This window comes from Hyaena hyaena, unplaced genomic scaffold (genome assembly GCF_003009895.1).
Source record: "Hyaena hyaena isolate Hyena2069 unplaced genomic scaffold, ASM300989v1 scaffold_288, whole genome shotgun sequence".
NCBI lineage: Eukaryota > Metazoa > Chordata > Mammalia > Carnivora > Hyaenidae > Hyaena > Hyaena hyaena.
The window spans coordinates 812,695-838,836 of NW_024080922.1; the positions used below are offsets into that span (position 1 = coordinate 812,695).

Consider the following 26,142-nt stretch of genomic DNA (forward strand, 5'->3'; position numbering starts at 1 on the left):
TCCCATCCGTTGTACAGGCGGGATCAGAGTTGTAGAGAGATTACCAGCTCTGCAAGGTCAAGAGCCTTTGAGGGAAGCAGAGCCAGGCGCCCTGGTGTGCCCCCTCTGGTCTCCTTAGGGCTGTCCAGGAAGCCGCTTCTCTGCTGCAGGGATAAGCCAGCTGCTCTTCTCCATGACTGTCCTGACCTCTCTTTGAAGGAGCATCATCAGCAAGACCATTTAGAGACTCCATTTGTGTGAGAACCGAGGCGAACCTCCAGGACTGGGGGCAGGGCGGTGGCTGTCAGGAACCGTGGCAACGCTTTCCCTTGAATTGATTTGAAACCTCACTAAAAAATGCTTCATTCACTGTAAAATGAAAAAAGTCGAATGAAAACACTTGGAATTGTGAAGGCAGCTTTCAAAACCCCTTTAAGGAGAAAATTGTTTTGCTGTGGAAACATGGTCTTCCATAAGGAAAAACATGATTTAAGAAATTCAATTTTCTTACATTTCTAGACTTAAGAAATTAAGAGGGCGCCTGGGTGGCTCAGACAGTTAAGCATCTAACTTCGGCTCAGGTCATGATCTCACAGTTCGTAGGTTCGAGCCCCATGTCAGGCTCTGTGCTGACAGCTAGCTCAGAGCCTGGAGCCTACTTCTGATTCTGTGTCGCCCTCTCTCTCCGACCCTCCCCTGCTCACACTGTCTCTCTCTCTCTCTCTCTTTCTCTTTCTCTCAGAAATAAAACATTAAAAAAAATTTTTTTAAAAAGAAATTCAGTTATAAATTGCCTTTTTCTAGAAATGACTTGAAGATTATAGAAACACATACGTGTGTGAAGATGATGATGGGGAGAGAACACTGAAATGCATATGTGCTGACCCCAAGTTTCCCCTCTGTTAAGAAGGGTGCAGCAGATCGAGGCCCTGAGCAAATATAATTTATAAAATGCTCACTTACAATCTATAAATTACATAAAGATTTGTTGTGAGAGACAGAGGAAAGAAAGCAGAGTGAGGCTGATTTCCTGGCTGTTCTATTGACCTGTATTTTCCCTACCTTTTGAGGACCCTAAATTTGTTGACACTATCCCCTTCACACCACAGGCTGAAGGATTTGTTGGGGTGGGGGAGGGACCCTAGAGAAAAGAACAGAAATGAGGGGAAGTGAGAGATGACAGGAGGGTCCAAGGAAGCAGAATGTGTTAGGACTTGGTAGGTATAATGTGGGCTACTGTTTTCCAGACAAATCTGTGGACCGCTTGCAGTAATTTAAAATCTATCCACCCTTTGGCCCACAAGACTCGGTTTGCTAATACCTGTCCCGTAGAGTCTTGACTTCAGGAGTCTCAGTGCCAAGTGCACAGGCCGGACCTCCATCCACCACTACTTTACTAACTTCTCATTTCCCACAGACCTTTGAGGAGTATCCTCTCCTTTCTATATCTCCAACAGTGCTTAGAGCTCTCCCTCTCAAAGCACGTGAGCCCAGAAAAACCGGGTTGGGTCTTGGGAAGACTCACGGAGGAGAAAGAGGAAAAGCCCTCCCTTAAGATAATCCAGACACCAGGGGCCTCCTCAGAGGGAAGCAAAGGTTCTGTTCTGACATTTCAAGGGACAGGATTCTGTCCTGGGTCTTAGAGCTTTAAACCCAGAAGCTAAACGGTACCTTGTGAACCCCCAGAGAACCTGAACCGGCCATTTGAAAATACGCCCTAGACCTCAGCCCTTGACTTCCATCTCAGGGAAGAGCACAAGGTGAGGTATTACTGGCTAGCCTCTGTGTCACTCACCCACGTCCTGAGCCCTCGTTCTATGAGTTCTAGCATCAGGACCCTTTAGTAAATAAGAGTTCCATCTACTGGGCCTCCTTGTGCTTGGCACGTGGGAAGTAATTCCTACAGAGGAAGAACTTGAGGCTCCAAGAAATCATATGATCTACCAAAGCCATGTGGCGGAAGGATTCCTCCTTCCTTCATGGGAAATGGGTGACTTTGACTTCAGCACTCGTAGTCTGTGTTCTTCCTGCCCGGTGGGCCAAGGGGAAAGACACCCTGGGGAAGTCTCAGATCCTTCTCTTCAAATGCTCTGACGGAGCTGCCGCAGGAGCGTACACACATACACCGAGAGGTGTTCCACCTCTGCATCCAGGTGAAAGGGAAGCTGGGTTTGGGGGAACCTGGTATGGAGAGTGGCCTGAGACAGAGCCCCAGGGGCGAAGCTGAGGGTATCAGGCTGAATGAGCAGCCTTGGTGTCCATCCTCAAAGACTAATCCGAGGCAGAAGCCAGGTGGCAGACAACAGGAAGTCCGGGGATCTCAACCCAGTGGTGAGCAGAGGATGACGCCTGGTAAGATGCCTAGAGCTCCGGGGTTCTAGCACATTCCCCTCAATGGACTAAACCGCTGATGGAGAGGGAACTTAGAAGGTCACTGGGACCACTCAGGGGCCTCGCTTCAAACACCATGTCAACGTTTTGTTTGTAGCTGTTGTGGACCAGCGCCCCGTCAACTACTGCACGACGGGCCTCCACGACTGTGACATCCCACAGCGGGCGCAGTGCATCTACCTGGGAGGGACCTCCTACACCTGCTCCTGTTTGCCGGGCTTCTCTGGGGACGGCCGAGCCTGCCAAGGTGCGTGTTTCCTCTGATTTTTCTCTCTGTGTAACCTCAAAAGATTCCATGTGCTAATTACCAACTCATCCTGAAATTAAGAGAATTACGCTATTTTTTTTAAGTTTGTTTATTTTGAGAGAGAGCGAGTGCAGTGGAGGAGCAGAGAGAGAGGGAGAGAGAGAGAATCCCAAGCATGTCCCGCCCTGTCAGCATGGAGTCCAATGCATGGTTCAGGCTCATGAACCGTGAGATCGTGACCTGAGCCGAAATCAGGAGGTGGACACTTAACCCACTGAGCCACCCGTGCACCCTGAGAATTATCCTTTCAACTCTGTTGGGTAAATGTGCTGCATTTTGTCTGTCTCTGGTAGTGTGACCCAGGCATTTTTCCTTGGAGGCTGTTCTCATTGGGGAAGACACTTAGCCCCCACCTACTGTTGTGTTCTGTGATTTGCTCACTTAAGCAACAATTAGACCCCTGCTGTCTGCTAGGAACTGAAGAGATGGTCTTTCACAAAAAGGCAGATAATCCTTGTATACGTGGGGACTTGAGATCCAGCTTTTTCTTTAGTAAGTCTGTAGCCATTCACCTGGCCTGCTCTCACCTTCTGCTCCAGAAAAAACCAAGTCCCCTTTTAAAATAAATGACTGCAGAGAATGTCTCCACAGAATTCTTTCAGACCTGAGGTCAGTCCATTGTTGGCTGCCAAGATGCTTTTGAAGATGATTTTAGGTAAGATAGCTGTAAAAAAAAGTACACTGATCTCTTGATTTGCAAAATTACTTAATAATACACCATATAGTACTCCTGAAAGTCCAAACTTTTCTAAGATACAATACTTTCTGAGATACAATTTCTGAGATACAATACTTTCTTTTTTTTTAAGTTTATTTATTTGTTTTGAGAGAGCGAGCGAGCAAGGGAGAGACAGACAGAAGAGAGAATCCCAAGCAAGCTCCACACTCAGCACAGAGCCCTACAAAGGGCTTGAACTCAAGAACCTTGAGATCATGACCTGAGCTGAAATCAAGAGTTGAACGCTTAACCGACTGAGTCACCCTGGCGCCCCGGGATACTTTCTTTTTGTTACTGAACAAAAAGTAAATGTGAATTTTCTCTGATCTCTGAGGTTTTTCTGTCAGTGGTTAATCATGTCTCCAAACTGTCAGACATTTTTAAAGTTCTCATTTGTGATGACAACGATCATTTTATATAATATGCAAAAGAATCTTTTTTTTCCCCTTTTACATGCTCGATTTTCCATGAAAACATTATCATCCAAGTGAAACACATTTATAAATACACAAGATAGAAATTGGAGAGTGAGTGGTTTTTTTTTAATGTTTATTTTTGAGAGAGAAAGAGAGAGACAGAGCATGAACAGGGCAGGGGCAGAGAGAGAGGGAGACACAGAATCTGAAGCAGGTTCCAGGCTCCAAGCTGTCAGCACAGAGCCTGACACAGGGCTCGAACTTACAGACCTCAAGATCATGACCTGAGTCAAAGTGACACTTAGCTGACTGAGCCACCCAGGCGCCCCAGAGAGTTTGTGTTTAGATGACTAATGTTTGGTGAACTTTCAATCACTGTTCCCAGATCAGAAACAGAGCCCCCTAGAGCTGAGCAAGTGGTTTAAATTATCGCATAAACCATGCAGGCTCTGTAGCGCAATGGATAGTGCATTGAACTTTTAAATTATTGTATAAACTATGAATTCCAGAAGAAGTTTCATTGTCCCTGGGCTTTGTGGCTCTTTTGCAGACGTGGATGAATGCCAGCCAAGCCAATGTCACCCTGATGCCTTTTGCTACAACACACCCGGCTCCTTCACATGCCAGTGCAAACCTGGTTATCGTGGAGACGGCTTCCATTGTGTGCCTGGAGGTAAGGTGTCAGAGATGTTTGGAGTTGATAGGCCATTGCCACATTCGTGAGGCCTGAGTCCATGACCCTGGGAGAGGAGGTGAGATGGGGAAGTTGGAGTCTCTATGGAGGGTCCTAAGGGTTGTTAAGGTGGGAGATCAGAGCACAGCCATGGTGTACAGGCATGTAGGGTGTGCACTGCACAACCCCAGGGGCCGCCACACAGACCATAACTGTACTGTCAACCTAGAGTCTGGTCATCCTTATAACTTGAGCAAGCAGTTCAGAGTAAGAATTGCTCTATATTAGGGTTCTCCAGAGAAACAGCTAATAGTGTGTGTGTGTGTCTGTGTCTGTGTCTGTGTTTGTTGTCTGTGTCTGTGTTTGTTTATAAAGGGATATATTATAAGGAATTGGTTCTCATGATTATAAAGACTTGCAAGTCCCAAGATCTGCAGTTAGCAAACTGGAGACCCAGGCAGCTAATGTTTCCATTTGAGACTGAAGGCAGAGAAAAGCCAGGGTCCCAGCTCATAGTAATTAAGAAGGAAGATTCTCTCTTGCTCGGGGCAGGCCCGACTTTTTTATTCTATGCTAGCCTTCTCCTCTTTGGATGAGGCCAATCTGCTTTACTCAGTCTGTGAAGGTAAAAGTTAATCTCATCCAAAACGTCCTCACAGAACACCTAGAATGTTTGACTGAATATCTGGTACCCAGATATCTGGCATATCCCCACCCTGTGGCCCAGTCAAGTTCACACAGAAAATTGACTCATCCTAGCTTCCTAGGAGTCACAGGAGATAGAGCTAGGGTGGAAGTAGGGAGCACGGGTGAAGGGCCACGACGGGGGGAAGATGGAGGCCGAGGATGCTACAGAATTGTCCCAATTACTGCATATAGCTGGACCGTGCACCTGTTGAAGTTACCTGCTCACCCAAAGCTTGGGTGCCATCTCATTAGACCCTAAGAATAATGATGGCCCTAGGACCGTATCTGGATTCAATTCTGGGAACTTGGGAGGTGCTCGACAGATGCTATTGCGTGAATACGTGTAATTGGCTGCCGTTTGTTAGGACCTGTTCTGTGTTAGTAGCTTCACTTGTACTGTTTCATGTAATGTTCACTGTTGTCTTTTTAAAGCGAACACTATTATGATCTCCACTGATAGAGAATGCTAACGCTTAAAAAGATAAAGACATAATCAAGGTCCCGCTGGTAGTAAGTGCCAGAACTGAGACTCAAATCCAGGTCCGTACGATGGACTCCGGCCTGGATTCAGGCCTCTAAACCACGTGATATTCTGTCTTGAGATTAAGAATGCGTTTGACACTGTAGACTGGAGTTATGTAATTGCTTATTTTTAATTACTGCTGCTGTTCTTGGCCAGATATATTTATGCCACTGTAAATATGTTATATATATATAAATGCACAAGTATATAATGTTTTAACAAAATATCCATTTCACCACTTTTTTTTTAATTTATTTTTGAGAGCAAGTGAGCGGGAGAGAGGCAGAGAGAGAGGGAGAGGGAGAGTCCCAGGCTGGCTCTGCACTGCTCGAACCTACGAACTGTGAGATCAGGGCCTGAGCTGAAATCAAGAGCTGGAAGCTCAATCTACTGAGCCCCCCTGGCCACCTCCATTTCACCACCTTTTAAAGCAATTAATAGCCATTTCCGTATGTGTCTCCTTCACTAGCCTGTGAATGTAGGGTGCATATGCATTTTATTTTTACATCCAGTGATATCCAGTCAAGCACGTGGCCCCTGATGGTGCTCACATATTTATTACTGTTGAACCAAATGAATGTACCAGTTTCCATGCCTACCGGCAGTATATAAAACTATTATGTATCCCCACTCTCAACAGGACTACATGTGACTGGTTTTTTGGATAGTTGCTCATAGATTAAGTTAAAATCTGGATATATATAATACATATTTCTGGTCCACACTGTTCCCTTCTGATTAGAACAACGGTCAACATACTACTCCTTGCACATCATATCTGGCCCACCTCCTGTTTTTATAAATAAAGTTTTATTGGAATACAGCCATGCTTGTTAGTTTATGTAAGTCTGTGGCTTCTTTAATCTTACAAAGGCCGAGGTCAGTAGTTGTGACAGAGACCATAAGGCGTGCATAGCCTAAAATATTTACTACCTGCTTCTTGAGAGAAAACGTTTGTCAACCAGCCAGAATGACCCGAGGGAAGGCCAACCTTTTGTTCCTGAAATTGGGGGTAAGAACTGTTAGTGCTGCCCATAGATTCTGATAGGCAGGCCTGTGATGGTCTTAGTCAAGACTCCCCAGCAGCTACTAAAAATCACGAACATTCCGTTATTTCCCTAAGCTTGCTTCACATCACCAGTTCAAAAAGAAGCAGATGTCTTCATTTCTTGTTTTTTGTTTTTAACCTCACTCCTTGCCCCCTCTTTAAGGCTCTGTTAAGTAAACAGAAACAAATTCATCCCTGCAGGCTAGAATATGAAGCTGGGACAAGGATGAAACCGATGAGCGCAATCTGCTAGGATTGTTTATGTATTCAGTCCTGTTCTCCTAAGAAATTCAACATCTAATTAAATAGTCAAGAGAGAATGTGCACTAGAGATACATACCAATGTTCACTGAGTATTTGCTTGTAATAGAAAAGAAATCTAAATGAGTATTGGTAGGAGGCACGGACCTGAAGTTTTGGTACAATTCGATACAGTGAAATAATATGCAGCCGTTAAAATGAGGAAAATGTAAAAAATGTAAAAATGTTAAAAAGTTGAAGTAAGTAAAATAAGTCAATGGTTAAAATGAGTTAATGGATAAACCTTGACAACAGATTGAGCAGAAAAAAAGTTGCAGAAGGGTACATGCGATGTGATCCCATTTATATAAATTATAACACTTTCGGTCGGGCACCCAACTCTTGGTTTTATCTCAAGTCATGATCTCACAGTTTGTAAGTTTGAGCCCCGCACCGGGCTCTTGTGCGGACAGCGCAGAGCCTGCTTCAGACTCTCTCTCCCTCTCTCTCTGCCCCTCCCCCATTCACACTGTCACTGTCTCTCTCAAAAACAAATAAACTTAAAAAATATATAATGCTATATGAAAATAAACCTATGTGTGTATACGTATGTAGGAAATCTATAAAATGCCTGCACAGTAGGAGAGAGGAAGTAGGGATTGAGGAAGGTTACGCAAGAGCTGCCTCTGTATTCCCAATTTTTTTTTCCACTGGAATACGAACGCAGAGGTTTTCATCATATTTTTCTAAATTTTGTCTAAAATATTTTATGAAATATCAGCAGGGAGAAAACTAATGTCATCCAGACGCCTATTGCCAAGCACAATGAAGTGCAGGGAGTTGGACAGTCAGCACTTAATTTAGTACCTGCTATGTACAGAAGGGACTAGTTGAAAAAACTAAACTGACTTTGAGGGTGAGTCAATTAGGGTGACAGCTACGGCAGTGTCAACTGATGACAGACAAGGCAAGAAATTCTGATTTGTGTCCCCCAAGCCTCTGCACTCTTGCTCACAACCTGCATATGGATTGTGAAATCCATTCCATGGATCGCTATTACCATTTTTGTTTAAATGAAGTGGAATAGAAAACAATAATCAAGAAAATATCAGAGTATGTAGAGTATATATAGGAGGAAAAAGTACTGTTTCATGAAATGATGCTTGTATCCACACGGGTGAGGATGTGTGCGTAAGTGTATGTGTGTGTTGAGTTGCTGAGTGGAATGTATTCCTGTGGGTCATGGCCCGAAAGTTTGAAAGCCACCGTGGTACAGTTGACTCTTGAACAACACAGGGGTTAGGGGCACTGACCCCCCCCCCCACGCAGTTGAAAATCCATGTATAACTTTTGACTGCCCAAAAACTTAGCTACTAAGAGCCTACTGCTGACTGATAGCATAAACAGTCGATTAATACATACTCTGTATGTGGTATGTGTTACATGCATTCTAACAATGAGCTAGAGTAAAGAAAATGTCATTCAGAAAATCATAAGGAAGAGACAATACATTTATAGTTCTGTTCGATAAGAAACTCCACAGTTCAGAACCATGTTGTTTAAGAGTCCATTGTAGTCATCTATTGTGATGTAACAAGTTATCCTCAGGATTGCAGCTAAAACAATAAATATTATCTCACAGTTTCTGTGGTCAGAAATTCAGGAGCAGCTTAGCTGGGTGGTCTTGGATCAGGGTCTCTCCTTAGGGTGTTGTCCAGGAATTAGCTGGGGCTGCGGTCTCTGAGGGTTATCTGAGGCACAGGGATACCCGTAATTGCTGGCAGGCCTCTGTTCCTCATCGACTGTTGGGACTGAGGACTTCAGGTCTTCACAGCCTGGGTCTCTTAATAGGATGCCTCAGCGACTTCAACCCCTGGCAGCTGGCTTCCTCCAGACCAACTGATGAGAGAGAGAACATCCAAGATGGAAGCCATGGTCTTTTGTAACCTCATCTTGGAAGTGACACGCTGTCCCTTCTGGTGATACTCTTAGTTACAGGCCAGCCCCCTAACAGCATTGAAAGGGAATTGCCTAAATGTGAAAATACCAGGAGGCTGGAGATGAGGGTGATCTTGGAGGCTGGCTACCACAGCCAATGACCTTGCCTCAGGAATGTCCAGCGGAATATAATTGGCTAGATTTTTGGAAAGTAGGAGAATGGAATATTAGCAGATCAAAGAGGCACATAATACAATGTCCTGGGATAGAGTTGCAGAGTTTGGCCCTTAAGGGCAAATACCAAACCTACAGATGTTTTATCACCTCTTTTCATGCTTGGCGCTCATCACACTTAGCAGCGTCTCCCACCTAGAGGCATACCACACAACTTTAGACACAAAGGCACTTCAAGAGTTCAGAAAGTAGGGCTGTAAGGAAAGCTGAAAACATTGAGGGGGAACAATACAGTTTAGAGAAAGAAAACTGAGGAACGATTTAATGTATGTCTTGGTTTTCATGTCTTGTTTGTGTCTCAGTGTGCACTTTACTTCAAGCAAACCCTATGTTAGAAAACTTGAATTTCCCAGTCAGAACTAGAAGGAACTCTAGAAATTCTATGATTCATCTCCTTCGTTTTATAAACAAAGACCGCCTGAGCGATTTCTCGGTTTACAAAAAGGTTCCTTGAACTTTTTATGTAAAAGAATTTTCTATAGCAATTTTTCTCAAAATGGAGTAAAGCCCTTTTTAAAAGAAATTCTTTTTTTTTAAGTTTATTCATTTAGTTTGAGAGAGAAAAAGCACACACCGACATACACACACACACGCACACACACACACATCCGTGCAAGTTGGGGAGGGACAGAGAAAGAGGGAGAGAGAGAATCCCAAGCAGGATCCGCACTGTCAGCACAGAGCCCAGTGCAGGGCTCAACTCACACCCCATGAGATCATGACCTGAGTCGAAATCAAGAGTCAGATGCTCAACCAACTGAGCCACTCAGATGCCCCAAAAGAAAGACATTCTTAAAGTCTCTGATGTTGGTTTAGATTATTTTTATTATAGATAAGTCTGCGTGCGTAGAAGAGCCCCCAGGAGCAGCTGGCCCCTCTTGGGGGCAAACTGGGCAGGAAGAGGCTAAAAAGTGGTGCCTCCCCACATGAGTTCCTCAACCCCATTGAATATATCAGAGGCTGTGATAGTTATCTAGTTGAATTGACACAGAGAAGGAAATTTAATCAGGTAAGGGAATGAAATGCAAGTCAGGAAATTAAAAAGGTACTTTTTTTCTTATTTCTCCTTCTATTCAATTTCCTCTCATTTTCTTTGTCCCCAACCTTGAGAAAGTCACCCCAGACTTCCTGCTGTTCCCTGGACAGATATCAGGTCTTGACTGCTTCCTCCCCCGAGCAGATCAAACTAGATGAATAAAAGGAATCTTGCCTGAGTGGTCATTTTATCAGCCAAAAACACGGCCAGGAAATGTGTCTTTATTACTCCCTCCTCACGCTACCCACTGTGGAAAATTCTCCATGGGGGGCTGGGGCCAGCAGCGGGGGGGCTCCCCCTGGAGCTGCTCCCCCCGCCTGGTGGCCCAGCTTAGAAGCCATCCCCAGAAACCCAGCGACCTCACAGCTTTCCATAAACACACTTGAAATTCCATTTCCTGAGTCACAGCTGAGGTTTTCCCTCCTTTTTATGAGTTCAAGATACAGCACTTTAAAGTTCCACTGTAAATTGTCACTTACTTGAGATGTTGTATGGCAGCCAAACACCACATCGGCGCAGAACTGTCAGCCACGTAGAATGGGGTAACCTCTGGTTCCTCAAACGTTTGGTTTGGTTGACTGCCCGCAGAGCACCAGGTGTGTTTTCTAGTTGGAAAGGCAGCATCAGATATAGACGTTGATGGAGGGAAAATGAGTCTGTGGGCCACACATAATTTTAGTGGGTGCGTTAAGCTCACTTGTGTATGCCACTGTTGACATAACCCATCCAGCGTGCACTGGGCTTGTGGGTAAAGATGAGGTAGGGGGCTGGGCTAGGAATCCAAAGACCCAGGTTTCTAGCTTGAGCTGACCCACTTATATGTGCTGCGATCGGGGAGCCCCTTCACCAGTGTGAGCCTCGGGTCTCTCATTAGGTGGAAAAAATATAGTTAGTTGCCTGTTGCATAGGATTCTAGTAGAGAAGTTAAATGAAACGTGTAAACTGAGACACCTTATGCAGAAAACTAAAACCCTGTGCACACGTAAGGTATTGAGGAGGTGAACAGGTTCTATGTCCAGGAGTAAACAGGCCCCAACATTTTTATTCCCAACCAGATGGCTTCTTTCCATCTTTGTTTGGCTCTTCCTACATCATTTTTTTTTTTTAATGTTAGCCCATAGGACAAAAGGGAAAGCAATACCCACTTTTTCCTAGCCACGTTCAACACCCCCTTTCCAGGCATGTTCACTGCTTCTGATCAAGGGAACAACCACATGAAGCAGGGTAATGTGAGAATTGGCAACACAGACAAAAGGTACTTTAAACATTTACTGGCAACGTGCATGCTAAATGTCACCATGAAGGCCATGTGTAGATACAGTCACAAATGAACATGTGAGCACTGAATTTAAAATTTGCTCTGTGTGCATTGTCTAATCATATTTCACTTACTCCTCTGAATAATACACTACGGGGTATTACTACAGTCCCCAGAGGACAGATCTGGCCCACTGTCTGTGTTTGTAAATAAAGCTTTATTGGAACACTAATTCGTTTATATGTTAGATTTGGTTGCTTCTTGGCCACCTCTGCAGAGTAGAGTAGTTGTGACAGAGACCACATGGCCCACAAAGTTGAAAGTATTTACTCTTTGCCTCTCAACAGGAAAAGTCAGTGGAGCCCTGTACTAGATCTGTACATAACCACAGTCTTACGGTGAAGATCAAAAACAGCACTTTGAGGGCACCTGGGTGACTCAGTCAGTTAAGCTTCTGACTCTTGATTTCGGCCCAGGTCATGATCTCACGGTTCCTGAGATTGAGCCCCAGTGCGGAGCCTGCTTGGGATTCCCTCTTCCTCTCTCTCTGCCCCTCCTTGCTTGCACTCTCACTCTCTCTCAAAAATAAATAAACATTAAAAAAAAAAAAATGGCACCTGGATGGCTCAGTTAGTTAAGCATCTGACTTTAGCTCAGGTTATGATCTCACAGTTCATGAGTTTGAGCCCCATGTCAGGCTCTGTGCTGACAGCTCAGAGCCTGGAGCCTGCTTCAGATTCTGCATCTCTCTCTCACTCTGCAACTCTCCCGCTCACACTGTGTCTCTCTGTGTCTCTCAAAAATAAATGTAAAAAAAAAATAGATAAGCTTTAAAATACCTAGCACTTTGGGGGTGCCTGGACTCTTGATTTTAGCTCAAGTCATGATCCCAGTGCTGTGGGATCGAGCCCCGTATCTGGCTCCGTGCTGAGTGTGGAGGCTGCTTAAGATTCTTTCTCTTACTCTGCCTTTTGCTCTCACTCTCTCTTTTTAAACACACACACCCACACCTGGCACTTGGTACCCTTTGCTCTCTGAGACCTACGGAGACTTCTGTGGGTCCATCCTATTCCAGCCTCCTCTGTCAAGATAGATTGTCACATTGTGTTTTCTTGTTCCCTCCCCTCTGGACCATGAGCTTCTTGAGCTCTGCCCTTGTCAGGTGCTTCCTGAGTTGAGGTGAGAGAGATGGAGTGGAATCCACTCGGGGAGACAAACAAGGAACAAGAGTCTCAGTGCCTGTGTGACACAGAGCTCCAGGGCAGGTGAGCGCAGGCCTCCCCCACCCCCCCAGCTACAGAGGCACATGGGACCCAGCCCTGGAGGGCCCGGTAAGGCTTCTGGAGGGAAGTAAACGTCTAAGCACATTTTTGAAGGATTACCTGGGAGGGAGGGAAAGCAGGGTCAAGGAGGAAGGGGTGTGACTCAACAAATAGCACATGGAAAGGCCTAGAAAAGAGAGGCAGCCAGCATAGTTTGGGTTGGCGGAAGCATGCCTCACGGCAGTCCGTGCTGCTGCTGGTGTCTGGCTGTCACTCTGTGGTGGAGACTCCAGGGCTGAGGGGATGCTGGCCTGGGCCTTGTGGTGGCCAGACTCCAGCCACTATGGAACCACCTAGAACTCTGCGTATTGGGAAGTTGTTGAATTCCAGGCCGTAGCTTCTCATCGGCAATTCCCCAGAGATCTAGAAGTAGTTCCCTACTTGGGGATCTGAGTTGCATGGCTGAGAGGCCATGTCTCGTGCCAAACATGAAGTCATCATTAAAATGACACGCGGTTGTTGGAAAATGCACCCTGTGCTGTTTGGTCTCCCAAATCTTTGGCCTCAGTTCAACGTGGATAGTCAAGAAGCTTGACATGATAAAAAGGACAAATTTCAGAGAAGCAAAGTTTCCCAAAGTAAATTTCAGTGATGTCCGCCCAGTGATGAATGGATAAACCAATGCGGTGTAGCCACCCTGTGGAATAGTATTTAGCCATCCAAAGGGATGGCATACTGATGGACACTACTGGTGAATGAACCCCAACACATTCTGCCGAGTGAGAGCAGCCAGACACAGCAGGTCACGTGTCATATGATCCCAGTTATAGGACGTGTCCAGGAGAGGCCACCCACAGAGACAGAAGGCAGGTTGCTGGATGCCAGGGGCTGAGGTTGGGCAGAAACGGAGAGCCATGCTCTGCTTCTGGGTATTCCATTTCCTTCGGAGCTGAGGACAGTGGATCAGTATTTGGTAGAGGTGGTGGCCGCCTAACACTGACTATACGAAATGCCACAGAATTATTTCCTTCAAAGTAGTTAATTTCATGGTATGTCTGTTCTGCCTCAATTGTTACAAACAAACCAAAAAATGCTTAGCAGAGAAAAGAAAATGTGAATATAATCTTGACCGTCGGATCCCTTATACAGGATGGTATTTTATGTTTTAGAAAATTTTTTTAATGTTTTATTTATTTCTGAGAGAGAGAGAGAGAGACAGTGTGAGCAGGGGAGGGTGAGAGAGAGAGGGAGATATAGAATCTGAAGACAAGCTCCAGGCTCTGAGCTAGCTGTCAGCACAGAGCCTGACGCGGGGCTTGAACCCACGAACCGTGAGATCATGACCTGAGCCGAAGTCGGACACTTAACCAACTGAGCCACCCAGGTGCCCCTGGTATTTTATGTTTTAGAACCACCCAGCGATGAACGGGCAGCCTTCACGGGGCTGAGTCCAATGTGGGTGACCTGCAGTCACGGCCAGGGAGCACCGACCGATGGCATGGCTGACCGCCTCCCTCCCTTTGTCTCTGTCGTAGAAATGGAGAAAACACGGTGCCAGCTGGAGCGAGAACACATCCTTGGGGCGGCGGGGGCGGCGGACCCGCAGCGGCCAGGCCTGTTCGTCCCCGAGTGTGACGAGCATGGTCACTACGCGCCCACCCAGTGCCACGGCAGCACCGGCCACTGCTGGTGCGTGGATCGCGACGGCCGAGAGCTAGAGGGCACCAGGACCAGGCCTGGGATGAGGCCTCCCTGTAAGTCGGAGGGCAGTGCTGTGCTGGGCTTGTGTCTGAGAAGGGCCTGGGGGACTGGGGTCCCAGTGCCCGTGGGCATCACAGGGGGCCTCGCCCAGGATGCTGGTGGCACTTCATGTCTGCCCTAAATCCTGCACTGCTCCGCTGGCCCAGGCACCATTCCCTCCCTCCCTGTCTGCCCTCTGCACCCCTTTTCTCTGTCTCCCTCATCGTGCACCCCACTCCCTCCACTTCTCTGCCCCCCACACCCATTCTCCTCCTTTCCTGTGCAGATCTGCTCTTTACAGACGCCGGCGGGACCGACTGCAGCAATACTGCGGTTGGTCACAGAGGGTGCATGTGCCGTGGGTCCCCCGGGGCACAGTCCCGTCAGGGTGGCCTGGCCTTCCAGTGTCTGGGACGTTGAAGGCATGGGAGAGGCCAACTGAAGCCCTTCACTAGGAGGCGCTGGGCAGGGAGCAGGGACCTGTGGGCGGCCCAGCTGGGCTGTGTGGCTCGGGCCCCAAACTGCCTCAGTCCCCACGTCCTCAACCTCAAACGAGCAGAGGAGCAAAATCTCTTGGAGGGATCCGGCTCTAGAATCCTGACTCTGTCTCAAACGTAGGAAATGATCATTGTCACAAGTTATCGAAGTCAGATACAGACAGTCCTTGAATCTCCATTCTCCATTCAGCTAATAATCAAGGATTATTTCCGGAAGCTGTTAAGAGGCTGCTAAGTGAGCAGGAAGTGGTCATTAATTCATCCGGCCGACGTTAACTGAGCTTCAGATGCTGGGGTCAGTGCTGGGGGCCCAGATGGGAGAGTCGCAGCATGGCCCCCAGAAGGTCAGAGGCCAGGTGAACAGGTGCAGAGCAGGGAGAGGAGCTCCGTGAAAGAGTAGGGGGCCAGGAGACCCAGAGGAAGGTGTCCCTGGCTTCTGTGGGCGTAGGGGGTACTTGGGGAAGGCTTTCCAGAGCAGCTGGTGTGAACCAAGTTATTGAGCAGGGATAAAGATAGCAGCTCTTGGGAAGCTGGCAGTGAGAAGCCGATTCCCGGCAGCAGGAGTAGGCTTAGCACTCAGAGACATTGCAGGGGTGTCTGTCCTCTGGGGGGGAGTTGAGGTGAAGGCCTCAGGTGCAGAGGAGCCTGAGGTTGATCACGATGGCAGCTGGGAGCCGAGGGAGGATCTTGAGCAAGCATCGACGTGACCGGGTTTGGGTTTTAGAAGTGTTGCTGCCTGGACCGTGGAAACCGAGATAGATAGAGGCTCTCGGGTGGGGAATGGAGAGTCTGTCCCAGTGCTTAAAACTAATCCAGGTGAGAAGCCTCCAGGGAAAGACCTGAGGGGCTGGCAGTGAATTTGGAAAGGAGGGATGGATTCCAGAGACTGTGAAGAGGTCAGCCAGATTGGTTTATGTCACTACCTGGGTACAATGGGCAAGACGTGGAAATGGCCCCAGTGACGACCGGGTCCAGCTCTCTCTCTTCAGAGAGCAGGAGACAAAGCCCAGGAAGATCCATGACTCAGCCACACAGCAAGGGAGTGGAGGGCTGGGTCTAGGCTTCCTGACCCCCACTCTGTGCCCCTCACCCTGTTTGTCGGGACATTCTGTCGTCCGGGGAGCCGGGTTGTCACGCCAGGCATCAGGGTCAGTGTTTAGGAGGCCAGGCGGAACCTGGGGGCAAATTAGCCCCTGATCATCGTTCTGTCCTTGGAAGCTCAGGAGGGACGTGTTCCCACTCGGGAGGGTGTGAGACTCGTGAGACTCGCCCACCATGGGGGACAGGATCCTAGGGGCCCCTGAGAGCCCCTCCAGCACTGGGAAGTTTGCACCTGCCAGTGAGAAGGGAGCACCCTGCGGGCAGGCTTTCTAGGGGCTGTTCTTGCTGCTGTTTTGGTTCACTGCCTCGGCCCATGTCCACGCAGCCCATGCCCAAAGCAGGGCATGAATGGTTCCATTATTTCTTTTTCTAAGGGGAAGTCCAAGCCCCATTTTCGCATGACCTTTAATGTCAGACCCATGCCCCGCCTTCTCTTCTTCACAGATGCCCTTTGATTGAGGTCTTTCTGCATCTTGTGCTTTTAGATACACATGGGCATTGAGTAGCCGTGTGCCCTGCGGTGCTGTGAAGGCGGTGTGACAGTGTGTGTGTGTGTGTGTATGTGTGCGCGCGCGCATGTGCATTCCTACCGCACACAGACATCTCCTGCCACCTAGGTCTGAGTACCGTGGCCCCCCCGATTCACCAAGGACCCTCCGTCCCCACCGCTGTGATCCCTCTGCCACCTGGGACCCACTTACTCTTTGCTCAGACCGGGAAGATAGAACGCCTCCCTCTGGAAGGAAGCACCATGCAGAAGACAGAAGCCAAGACATTGCTTCACGCCCCGGTGAGTGCCGGCTCAGTGCGCTTGGTGACAGCTTCCGCTTCAGCCACCCGGGAAAACAATCAGGTGAAGTTAGACCAGTACCGGGGCTTGACCCCTGGATGCAGGAACCTATTGATTCTTTGTGACCGCAGGTGTCCATCTCTAGAGGGGGCCACCATGTCCCCGAGCTGCCTGTGTAGCTGGGAGGGTGGGAACAGAATCGAGAAGGCCTTTGAGAGACCACTGGTGTCTGACCCCTTGGGCGGGGGCGTCACACGAGTTTGTGGATCTGGTTTGTGTGTGTCTCCCAGGTCTGACCTTGCCATTCCTGCTCAGTTAGAAAAGTGGCTTGTGTTTGGTGGACCGTCACCTCAGGATCTTCATATCTGCCCCAAGGCAATAACAGCTTTGGCTTAGAACTTTCCAAAGCATCAAAGATGAATTTTGTGAGTTGGAGAATTTTTGTCTGTTAGAGGCTGGTGGCTTCTGAAAAGCTCTTCTGTTAACGTCTGTGATCCTGACCCCCTCTTGCCAAGAAACCAGACTTGAGACCTGGGGGCTTCCGGTGGGATTTGGTCAGGCTTCCCGGAGCAGTGGGGGCCGGGGGGAAGCTCAGGTCCTAGAAGGAGTGAAGAGGCTTTTCAAATCCTCTTCTAATTAGCCTTGACTGGATCCATGTTCTTCTGCACAAAACCCTCTGATGGGCTCTCCCTTCACACAGAAAAAAATCTAGTTCTTCCTATGTGCTCTGGCCACCTCCCCCATTCCATTCCTTGCCACTGTCCCTCCCACTCACCAGCTTCATCTTCTCTGACCTTCTGGCTGGTCCTCAGCACACCACGCACATTCCCACCTCAGGACCTTTGCACCTGCCTGGAGTCATCTCCCTCTCAGACCCTTGTGCAGTACACCACCTCACCTCACTCAGGTTTCTGTTAGCATTTCACCTCTCTGGCCACCCTGTCCACACCGCTCTCTGTCTCCTTATCCTGCTTTGTCTCCCCCATACCACTCAGCACTGCTTGATGCATTATGTATCAGTGTGTATGTTCTGTATCTGATGCATCTGTTCCCGATAGGAGTATATGCACACCAGACCAGAAACCGTCCACCTATTTCATGGACGTATTTGTTTCACAGTCGTGTTTCTGGAGCCAGTGCTTGGCACTCAGAAACTACTTGCCAAGCGAGTAAGTGACGTTTGTGTTCTCCCATTGCCTCGCTGACACACAAATCCCTCTGGGGGTGATCATCATCCTTTCTTTGTGTCCTTTCGAGCCCACACTCAGGTAGCGGGAGTGGGCTGAGCTCCCTGTGAAAGTCATTGTCACCCAAGATGAAGGGAAGAGACTGAATGTCAAGGGAGGCTGTGAAAAGCAGAAAGTGGAGGTCGGGGCAGGTGGATGGGAGGGCACTGAGGCCACAGGAGAGATACTCGCTGTTCTTTTATTTTGTGTTTTGTGTATTTTTACCATTTAAAAACTTTTTTTTAATCTTTACTTTTCGAGAGAGAGAGCAGGGGAGGGGCAGAGAGAGAGGGAGACACAGAATCTGAAGCAGGCTCCAGGCTCTGAGCTGTCAGCACAGAGCCTGATGCGGGACTTGAACTCACAAACCGTGAGATCATGACCTGAGCCAAAGCCGGATGCTCAACCGACTGAGCCACCTACACGTCCCTGTTTTACCATTTTTAACAACTTCTCAGTGATGGTGTGACCGTCACCACCATCCATCACCAGAGCTGTTTTCATCACCCCAAACTGTAACTCGGTCCCCGTTAAGTAGTAACTCCCTCTGTCCCTAGCCGCTGGCAGCCACTAGTCTGCTGCCTGTCTCTATGGATTTGACTCCTCTGGGCCCCACATATATTTGGAATCATCTGGTATTTCTCCTTTTGTAAGAGGCTTTCTTGACTTAGCATAATGTCCTCAAGGTTCATTTATGCTGTAGCCTGTGTCAGACTTTCCTTCCTTTTTAAGCTGATAGTATTTCATTGTATAGATTTACCACATTCTGGTTACTCATTCAACCATCGATGGACATTTGGGAATAATGCTGTTGTGGACATGGATGGACAGATAATCTGTTTCAGTCCTTGCTTTCACTTTTTTGGAGTATAAACCAGACCTGGAATTTTTGAACCATATGGTAATTCTGTGTTTATGGTTTTTTTATTTTTATTTTTATTTATTTATTTTTTTAACGTTTATTCATTTTTGAGAGAGCATGAGCAAGGGAAGGGCAGAGAGAGAGGGAGACACAGAATCTGAAGCGGGCTCCAGGCTCCAAGCTGCCAGCACAGAGGCAGAGCTCGAACTCACAAACCGTGGGATCATGACCTGAACCGGAGTCCAACGCTTAACTGACCAAGCCACTCAGGTGCCCCTACATTTTTTTATATTTTGAGAAACTTGCCATGCTGTTTTCCTTAGTTGCACCCTTTTACATTCCCAGCAGTGTGGTACAAAGATCCCAATTTCTCTAATCCTTGCCAAATCTTAGTATTTTCTAATTGTTAATACTAGTCATCCTAATATGTGTGATGTGCTGTCTTATTGTGGTTTTGATTCATGTTTCTCCAACAAGTGATTATCTGTATCTTCTCACGCACTTATGGACCATTTGTGTGTCTTCTTTGGGAAAATGTCTATGCATATCCTTTGCCCGTTTTGTAATTGGGTCATTGTTATTACTGAGTTGTAGGAGCTCTTTATATATGTGCTTTGCCTCACTTGCATTTCATAGACATTTTGGAGGAAGTTTGTAAGTTTCTACCAAAGGGAAGACTAAAGCCTACAGGGAGTTGGCTATAGATGGCATTGAATCTTTAACTTTATTTAGGAGAAATTGATATCTTAGCAATATTAAATGTTACATTATATTCAACTAATTTATCTCTTCATTTATTTGAGTCTTCTTTAATTTCACTTTGTGATGTGTTACAGTGTTCAGTGTAGAATCTTGCACATTTAAAAATACTTGTTCTTAAATACTTTGTTTTGGATGTTATTGTAAATGTTACTCTCTTAAAGTTTTTATTTTGTGCTAGTATGTGGAAATCCCAGTTTATATTGACCTTGTATCCTTCAACCTGGCTGGATTCCATTGGTAATTATAATAATTTTATAGATTCCCCGAGATTTTCTACAGAAACAATCAAATTGTCTTAGAGTGATCTTACCCATTCCTTTCCAATATTTTATATTGACCTTGTACCCTTCAACCTGGCTGGATTCCATTGGTAATTATAATAGTTTTATAGATTCCCCGAGATTTTCTACAGAAACAGTCAAATTGTCTTAGAGTGGTCTTACCCTTTCCTTTCCAATATTTTATATTGACCTTGTACCCTTCAACCTGGCTGGATTCCATTGGTAATTATAATAGTTTTATAGATTCCCCGAGATTTTCTACAGAAACAGTCAAATTGTCTTAGAGTGGTCTTACCTCTTCCTTTCCAATATTTCTGTCTTTTTAAAAATGATCTTTAGGCAAAGATTTCTTAGATGATGTACAAAAAGTATTAGCCATAAGAGAAGCAATAATAAGTTGAATTTAACAAATACTTAAAACTTGTGCTTTTTAAAAAACACTATTAAGAAAAAAAGAACCAAAAAACCCCCCAAAAACAACAACAATAACAAAAGAAAGTGAAAAAATAAGCTACATAATGAGTGGAAGCACGCGCACACACACACATACACACACAGGTATATGACAAATGAGTTTTAGCTAAACTATATAAAGAACTCCTATAACTCAGTAGTAAACATTTTTAAATGGACTAAAGACTTGAAGACCCTTCATAAAAACATGTGTCTGGATGCCAGTAAGCACATGGAAGATTCCCACCATCACTGGTTGCTCAGGTGCTAGTGAGTGGGCCACTCTTATGGCTGGTCTGCACTTGCAGGATAAAGTCATCATTGGCTTGGCCTTCGACTGTGTGGACAAGATGGTTTACTGGACCGACATCAGTGAGCCTTCCATTGGGAGAGCCAGTCTGCATGGTGGAGAGCCAACCACCATCATTCGACAAGGTGGGCAAGCAAATACCATTCTTCCTTCTTGGTTTGGCTTCTGGCAGCCCCAGGGGCTCTTGGAGGGAGAGCAGAGGGGTGGGTGTATGGTTGCATACAGGTTATGATGATTTGAGAGGGACTAGGTCGTTGGCCTCAATGCTACCCTTTCCAGCCTTCTCTGAAAAGTCCTCCAAGGACTTATCATTAAATCCTTAGCTGGGATTTGTGGCTGGCCTAAGACAAATAAAACTAAAACAGGTAAGTGCACATGCCTTTCTCTAAAAGCTTATGTACCCAGTTTTAATGAACAGTAAGGGCCAAACTCCACTGTCCACTTTGGGTATACATTTCTCCTCTGGCTGTTGAGCCTGGACTTGACTCTCAGACTTTCTGCCCCATGGGATGCTCCATTAGGATTTCCCCAAGGGCAACAGGCAGATGATCTTCAAGTTGGGAGGGTTACAAGCTTGGCAAATATTGTCCCTGATAATTGTCTATTCCCAAGATAGCTTTCGAGTCAAAAGTTGTCACTTCAACCTGTGACATCATGGTGGTGGTGGGGAGATGTCTTTTCCACCTTACCTCCACGGGCACCTGTTCAGACAGCCAGTGTCAGAGGAGTGCAGCACATCGAGCTGAACTTCCACAGACATTCCTCAATTTTCAGTTGCATTACTGGTAATGAGACGCACATGCTTTTAACCTCAGCATTTAACCTCAATTCCTTAACTTATAGAGGTTGATCTAGGTCAAGAACTCTGTGCATTATTGTAATGCCTACACTCAACAAGTCATGACTATTTTATGTGGATGTGTTTTATCAAGATTAAAGACCATTACAACCAAAATCCAAGGGCCTATACAAATTCCCCTTTACTGAAAAGGTCAAATATTACATATTGCTAAATCAGTAACTCATCAGCTGACTTGCAAATATTTTTGATCAAAAGACATTGTGGGGGTGCCTGGGTAGCTCAGTCAGTTGAGCAGCCAACTCTTGATTTAGGCTCAGGTCATTTTCCTGAGGCAGTGAGGTGAGGGGGGGGGGTTGTGTCATGGGATCAAGCCCCGGATCAGGTTCTGTGCTGCTCATGGAGCATGCTTTGAATTCTCTCTTTCTCTCCCTCTGCCCCTCTCCCCTGCTTGCACTCTCTCTCCCTAAAATAAAAAAATAAAAGAAGAAAGAAAGACATTGTTATGCCAGTGATAGTTGTCCTATAAAATCATTTTGTTTCCTCTGTAAAACACTCAAATCAAAGATACAGTTTCAAAATGTCTGAGCCTCATTTGGTATTTCTTTTTACTTGGGGCTGAATGTCGCTTTTCCAGTTTCCAATTTAATGTTTCTCTAACGATTGATTTTCTGGAATGGTGTCTGTGGGGCAGGTTTTTCCCTTACTTGGCCCCCTCACAAAAGATGAACAGCAGGAACCAAGCTGAGGTTGAATTCAGTATTTCTAGCTTTGGACATAGACCCTGACTCCTTTTCTGGAAGCTGACATGCTATTTAAATAATGTCTGGTAGTTTCCATGGTTTGGTTTAATGAACAGAATTTTGAAAATGCCTTTTTGCATTGTCGCTCCCTCTTCCTCTCTCTCTCTCTCTCTCTCTTAAAAATGTTGCTGTAATCTGTGATTTGACTTCAAAACCCAGTGGAAATGGGGAATAGGTCACCATTGCTATTTCCTGTTGCTTCTGGAACTGATAATCATCCAAGAAAGCTTTAAGCACAGTAAGAAACATTCCAGGCAAGAGTCCACTGTGAAAACACAGAATTAAAGTAGAATGTGATCTCTGTAGTAGAAAGATCACTGGAAATAAGTGTTCTTTTATTTAAAAATAAAAATATTTATTTAAAAATATTTTTAGGGACGCCTGGGTGGCTCAGTCGGTTGAGCGTCCAACTTTGGCTCAGGTCATGATCTCACGGTTCGTGGGTTCGAGCCCACGTCGGGCTCTGTGCTGACAGCCAGCTCAGAGCCTGGAGCCTCCTTTGGATTCTGTGTTTCCCTCTCTCTCTGACCCTCCCCTGCTCATGCTGTCTCTCTCTCTCTCTCTCTCTCTCTCTTTCTCTCTCTCTCACTCTCAGAAATAAATAAAACATTAAAAAATATTTTGAAAACATTTAAATATTTAAAAGGAGAAAGAAACTTCCACTTAAATCTTTGTCGTGGTATGGGTTGGTACGTCCCTAGTGAGTGGAAGAGGGGGTGTCTGTCTCTTCTCTATTTCATGCAGTCTGAATCCTAAGCTTTTCTTTCTTTCCTAACCAAACATCCTAACCAAAGGAGACAGATCATAATCAGCAGCATGGAATATATATTGCCTTGCTGTCTTCCCTTCCTTCCCTGACTGCACAGTAAAGGGGGGAGCGGGGTATTCCAGACCTTTCCTTTGGTCTTAAAATTCATAAAGTAAGTATTTTCCTGGTTGGAGGAGGTTTGATTGCTCTTGGGTTTGAGGTCAGGACCAGGGCTGTTTGTAAGGAGCCAGAGCGACAGGGAGTTTCTGGATTCCTCTGCATGTCTTGTAAAGTACTGTCACTGAACAGTCTTTTCTTCCCCACTCTTCTCTCTGTGTCCGAGTGGCTGGTGTCCCTGGCAGAGAATGTGCTCATTTTGGATATAGCCCCAGAATGATTTATTCTACTTTTGTCTGACAGTCGGAAGAGGTGTTTGGAGGTCAGGCTCGCTGACCCTTCACCTCTAGGGACGTGGGAAATATTTTCATACTTTACAAATCTCTACTTTTGGTTGATAACAAAAACCTTGTTCAAGTGCTATTTCTAATTCTTAATAAACTGCCTCTGGCAGGGGTCCTTTCCGGGGGGTGGGGCTTTCGTGTTTCTAGCATCCAGGGTCATGGTCATATTAGGAGTCTTAAGTGAAGGCTGATAAGAGAAAGCAGAGGTTCTGAACAGCTTCCACACTGATAAAAGAACACAGCGTGGGGGTCATTTCCTCACACCCAGGATCCCTCGGGTACAGTGGCTTCATCCTTGGCCTCTTCCTCTTCCTGCTTATACTTCCAGCCATACTAAGTGACCCTCAGTTCTGTAATCAGCTGAGGGGAAGGAATCCTCAGTGACACCAGTAAAACCCTGGTGGGGTTCTGATGTTTAATTTGCTTTCATTTATAGTCCGGAAATCATTAGTTTGGTGGCACTGAAGATTCCTGTTGCAGCCAGCTTACCCTGTGGCAGCCCTTGGCTTGGAAATCAGTTACTTTAACCTAGTAAGGACTTCTGGTGGTGTTATCTGTGATCACTGACACCCCTTCTTTGTACTCCTAATACTTGTGCAGAAGTAGTAACAGCTATGATTTCTTGTAATTACTCCTCTGAGATGATCCTTTTCCCCCAATAACTAATGAATAAGGTGTATCTATTTGCTGCATATTTATGTGCCCCCCACTCCCACCCCATGCCTGCAGGATAAACTCTAAGCTCATTAACACCAGCATCCTAACTTCATCTCTGGTCACTCTCCCAACCTCTGCAGCCATGCCAAATCACGTCATGTCCAGTCTTTGTTTTTACACTTACACACAGGTCCGCTCCCTGGAACCCCTCATCCAGGATCTTTGCCTGACAAACCCCTGTTGGTCCGTGAGGAGCCAGCTTTAAGAGGTGTCCTCTCCCCCAGAAGACCCTCCCAGGTCTCCCCAGGTTACATCTAGTGTCTTCCTCCACGTTCCCATAAAACCACAACTCAGTCTGAATTGAGATTGCTTGCAAGCTCCTGGAAGCCAGGTCCACCACTTAGGTGTCATTATGGGCTTGGTACATAACAAGTAGATGTCCGCCGAGTGAATGAGTGACAGCAACATGCATTTCACATTCCCATTTGTTCTTCCAAAGTGCAAGGATTGAACACCGAGGGAAATAAACACTGAGTAATCCAAAAAACCTAATCTTAACTTGCCTTAAAAACCCAGGATTCCGTGTTTGATTCTAGATCTTGGAAGCCCAGAAGGCATTGCCCTGGACCACCTTGGCCGCAACATTTTCTGGACCGATTCTCACTTGGATCGCATAGAAGTTGCAAAGCTGGATGGGACCCAGCGCCGGGTGCTGTTTGAGACTGATTTGGTGAATCCCAGAGGCATCGTAACGGATTCCGTGAGAGGGTATCTGTGTAAATCTGTGTAAATCTATTCCATTTGCAACTGCTCGTTTAGATAATTCTCAAATGCTAGGCTTCAACTCCAGCATTACTCTCCTGAAATGAATAAGTTCCCGGATGAACAGGTCTCCAGTGGGTGCCTTACAGATAGGCACTGTGAAATGCCAGAACATTTATTACAATTCCCTATGATATTGGATTTGATTCCATGTTCTACTTTTAAGTCTTTTAGGAAGGGGATTTTGTAAGTCCACAGTTCAGAAATTGAGTATTTCCATTTGAGGTGAATGTGGATCGACACTTGCCTTGTACCAGCCGCAGAAGGGAGTCAAAGTAGCATAAATGTACCCCTGGGGCTCAGACCACCACTGCATGGACACCTTGGAGACCCCTTGCTGGGGGTTTTGTCATCACGTCAATGCTTTTTTTTCTTTTTCCTTTTTCTTTTTTCCTTTTTTTCTTTTTCTTTTTTCTTTTTCCCTAAAGTTAGTTCTAAATCTTAACCCACCAGGCATTTGGCACCTCACACCTTCCCTGTGAGACCAGACCCCTAGTTCTGTGGCCGGTTGGCCACCTCCCTGGTGGCAGACACCTCGACCACCAACTCTATCAGCATCTGCTTCTGTGCCTGAGCCCCTGGGTCCGCTGCCCCCCACTGCGTAGTGACAGCATGTAGGAATCCCCATCTGTTGATATCAGGTGTGGCGTTTGTTTTGTGTTGTTCTTTTAACCAGCTTTATGGAGATACACTGTATCAGTTGTTTTTTTTTTTAATTTTTAATGTTTTTTATTTATTTCTGAGAAAGAGAGAGAACGTGAGCAGGGGAGGATCTGAAGCAGGCTCCAGGCTCTGAGCTAGCTGTTAGCACAGAGCCTGACGTGGGGCTCGAACCCACGAACCATGAGATCATGACCTGAGCTGAAGTCGGACGCTTAACCAACTGCTTGAGCCACTCAAGCACCCCTGTATCAGTTATGTTTAAGGGAAGTGAATTCCTTAGTAACAGAACAACCAAACTCAAACTGAGAACCAAATCCAAGGAATTTCTGCAAAGGAAAAGCTGTCTTATCCCCTCCAGACCCTATTTAGCCATCCTGGGTTTTAATGTCTTCATCGTGGGTTCTTTTGAAGTTTTTTTTTTTTTTTTAAATAAAATATTTCTCGAGTGTTATGTGGA

The 26,142-nt window shown here is 46.2% G+C and overlaps 1 protein-coding gene across 2 annotated transcripts in view; it reads left to right on the forward strand.

The window, feature by feature from the left end:
* NID1 (nidogen 1) overlaps nucleotides 1-26,142 on the forward strand; it is an 88,684-nt gene that overhangs the window by 56,718 nt on the left and 5,824 nt on the right. For both annotated transcript variants that reach the window (XM_039247164.1, XM_039247165.1), the window contains exons 11-16: nucleotides 2,468-2,617; nucleotides 4,362-4,484; nucleotides 14,246-14,464; nucleotides 16,666-16,838; nucleotides 20,731-20,857; nucleotides 24,797-24,968. In XM_039247164.1, the coding sequence (XP_039103095.1) occupies nucleotides 2,468-2,617; nucleotides 4,362-4,484; nucleotides 14,246-14,464; nucleotides 16,666-16,838; nucleotides 20,731-20,857; nucleotides 24,797-24,968 (964 nt within the window). The remainder of the gene's footprint in view (nucleotides 1-2,467; nucleotides 2,618-4,361; nucleotides 4,485-14,245; nucleotides 14,465-16,665; nucleotides 16,839-20,730; nucleotides 20,858-24,796; nucleotides 24,969-26,142) is intronic.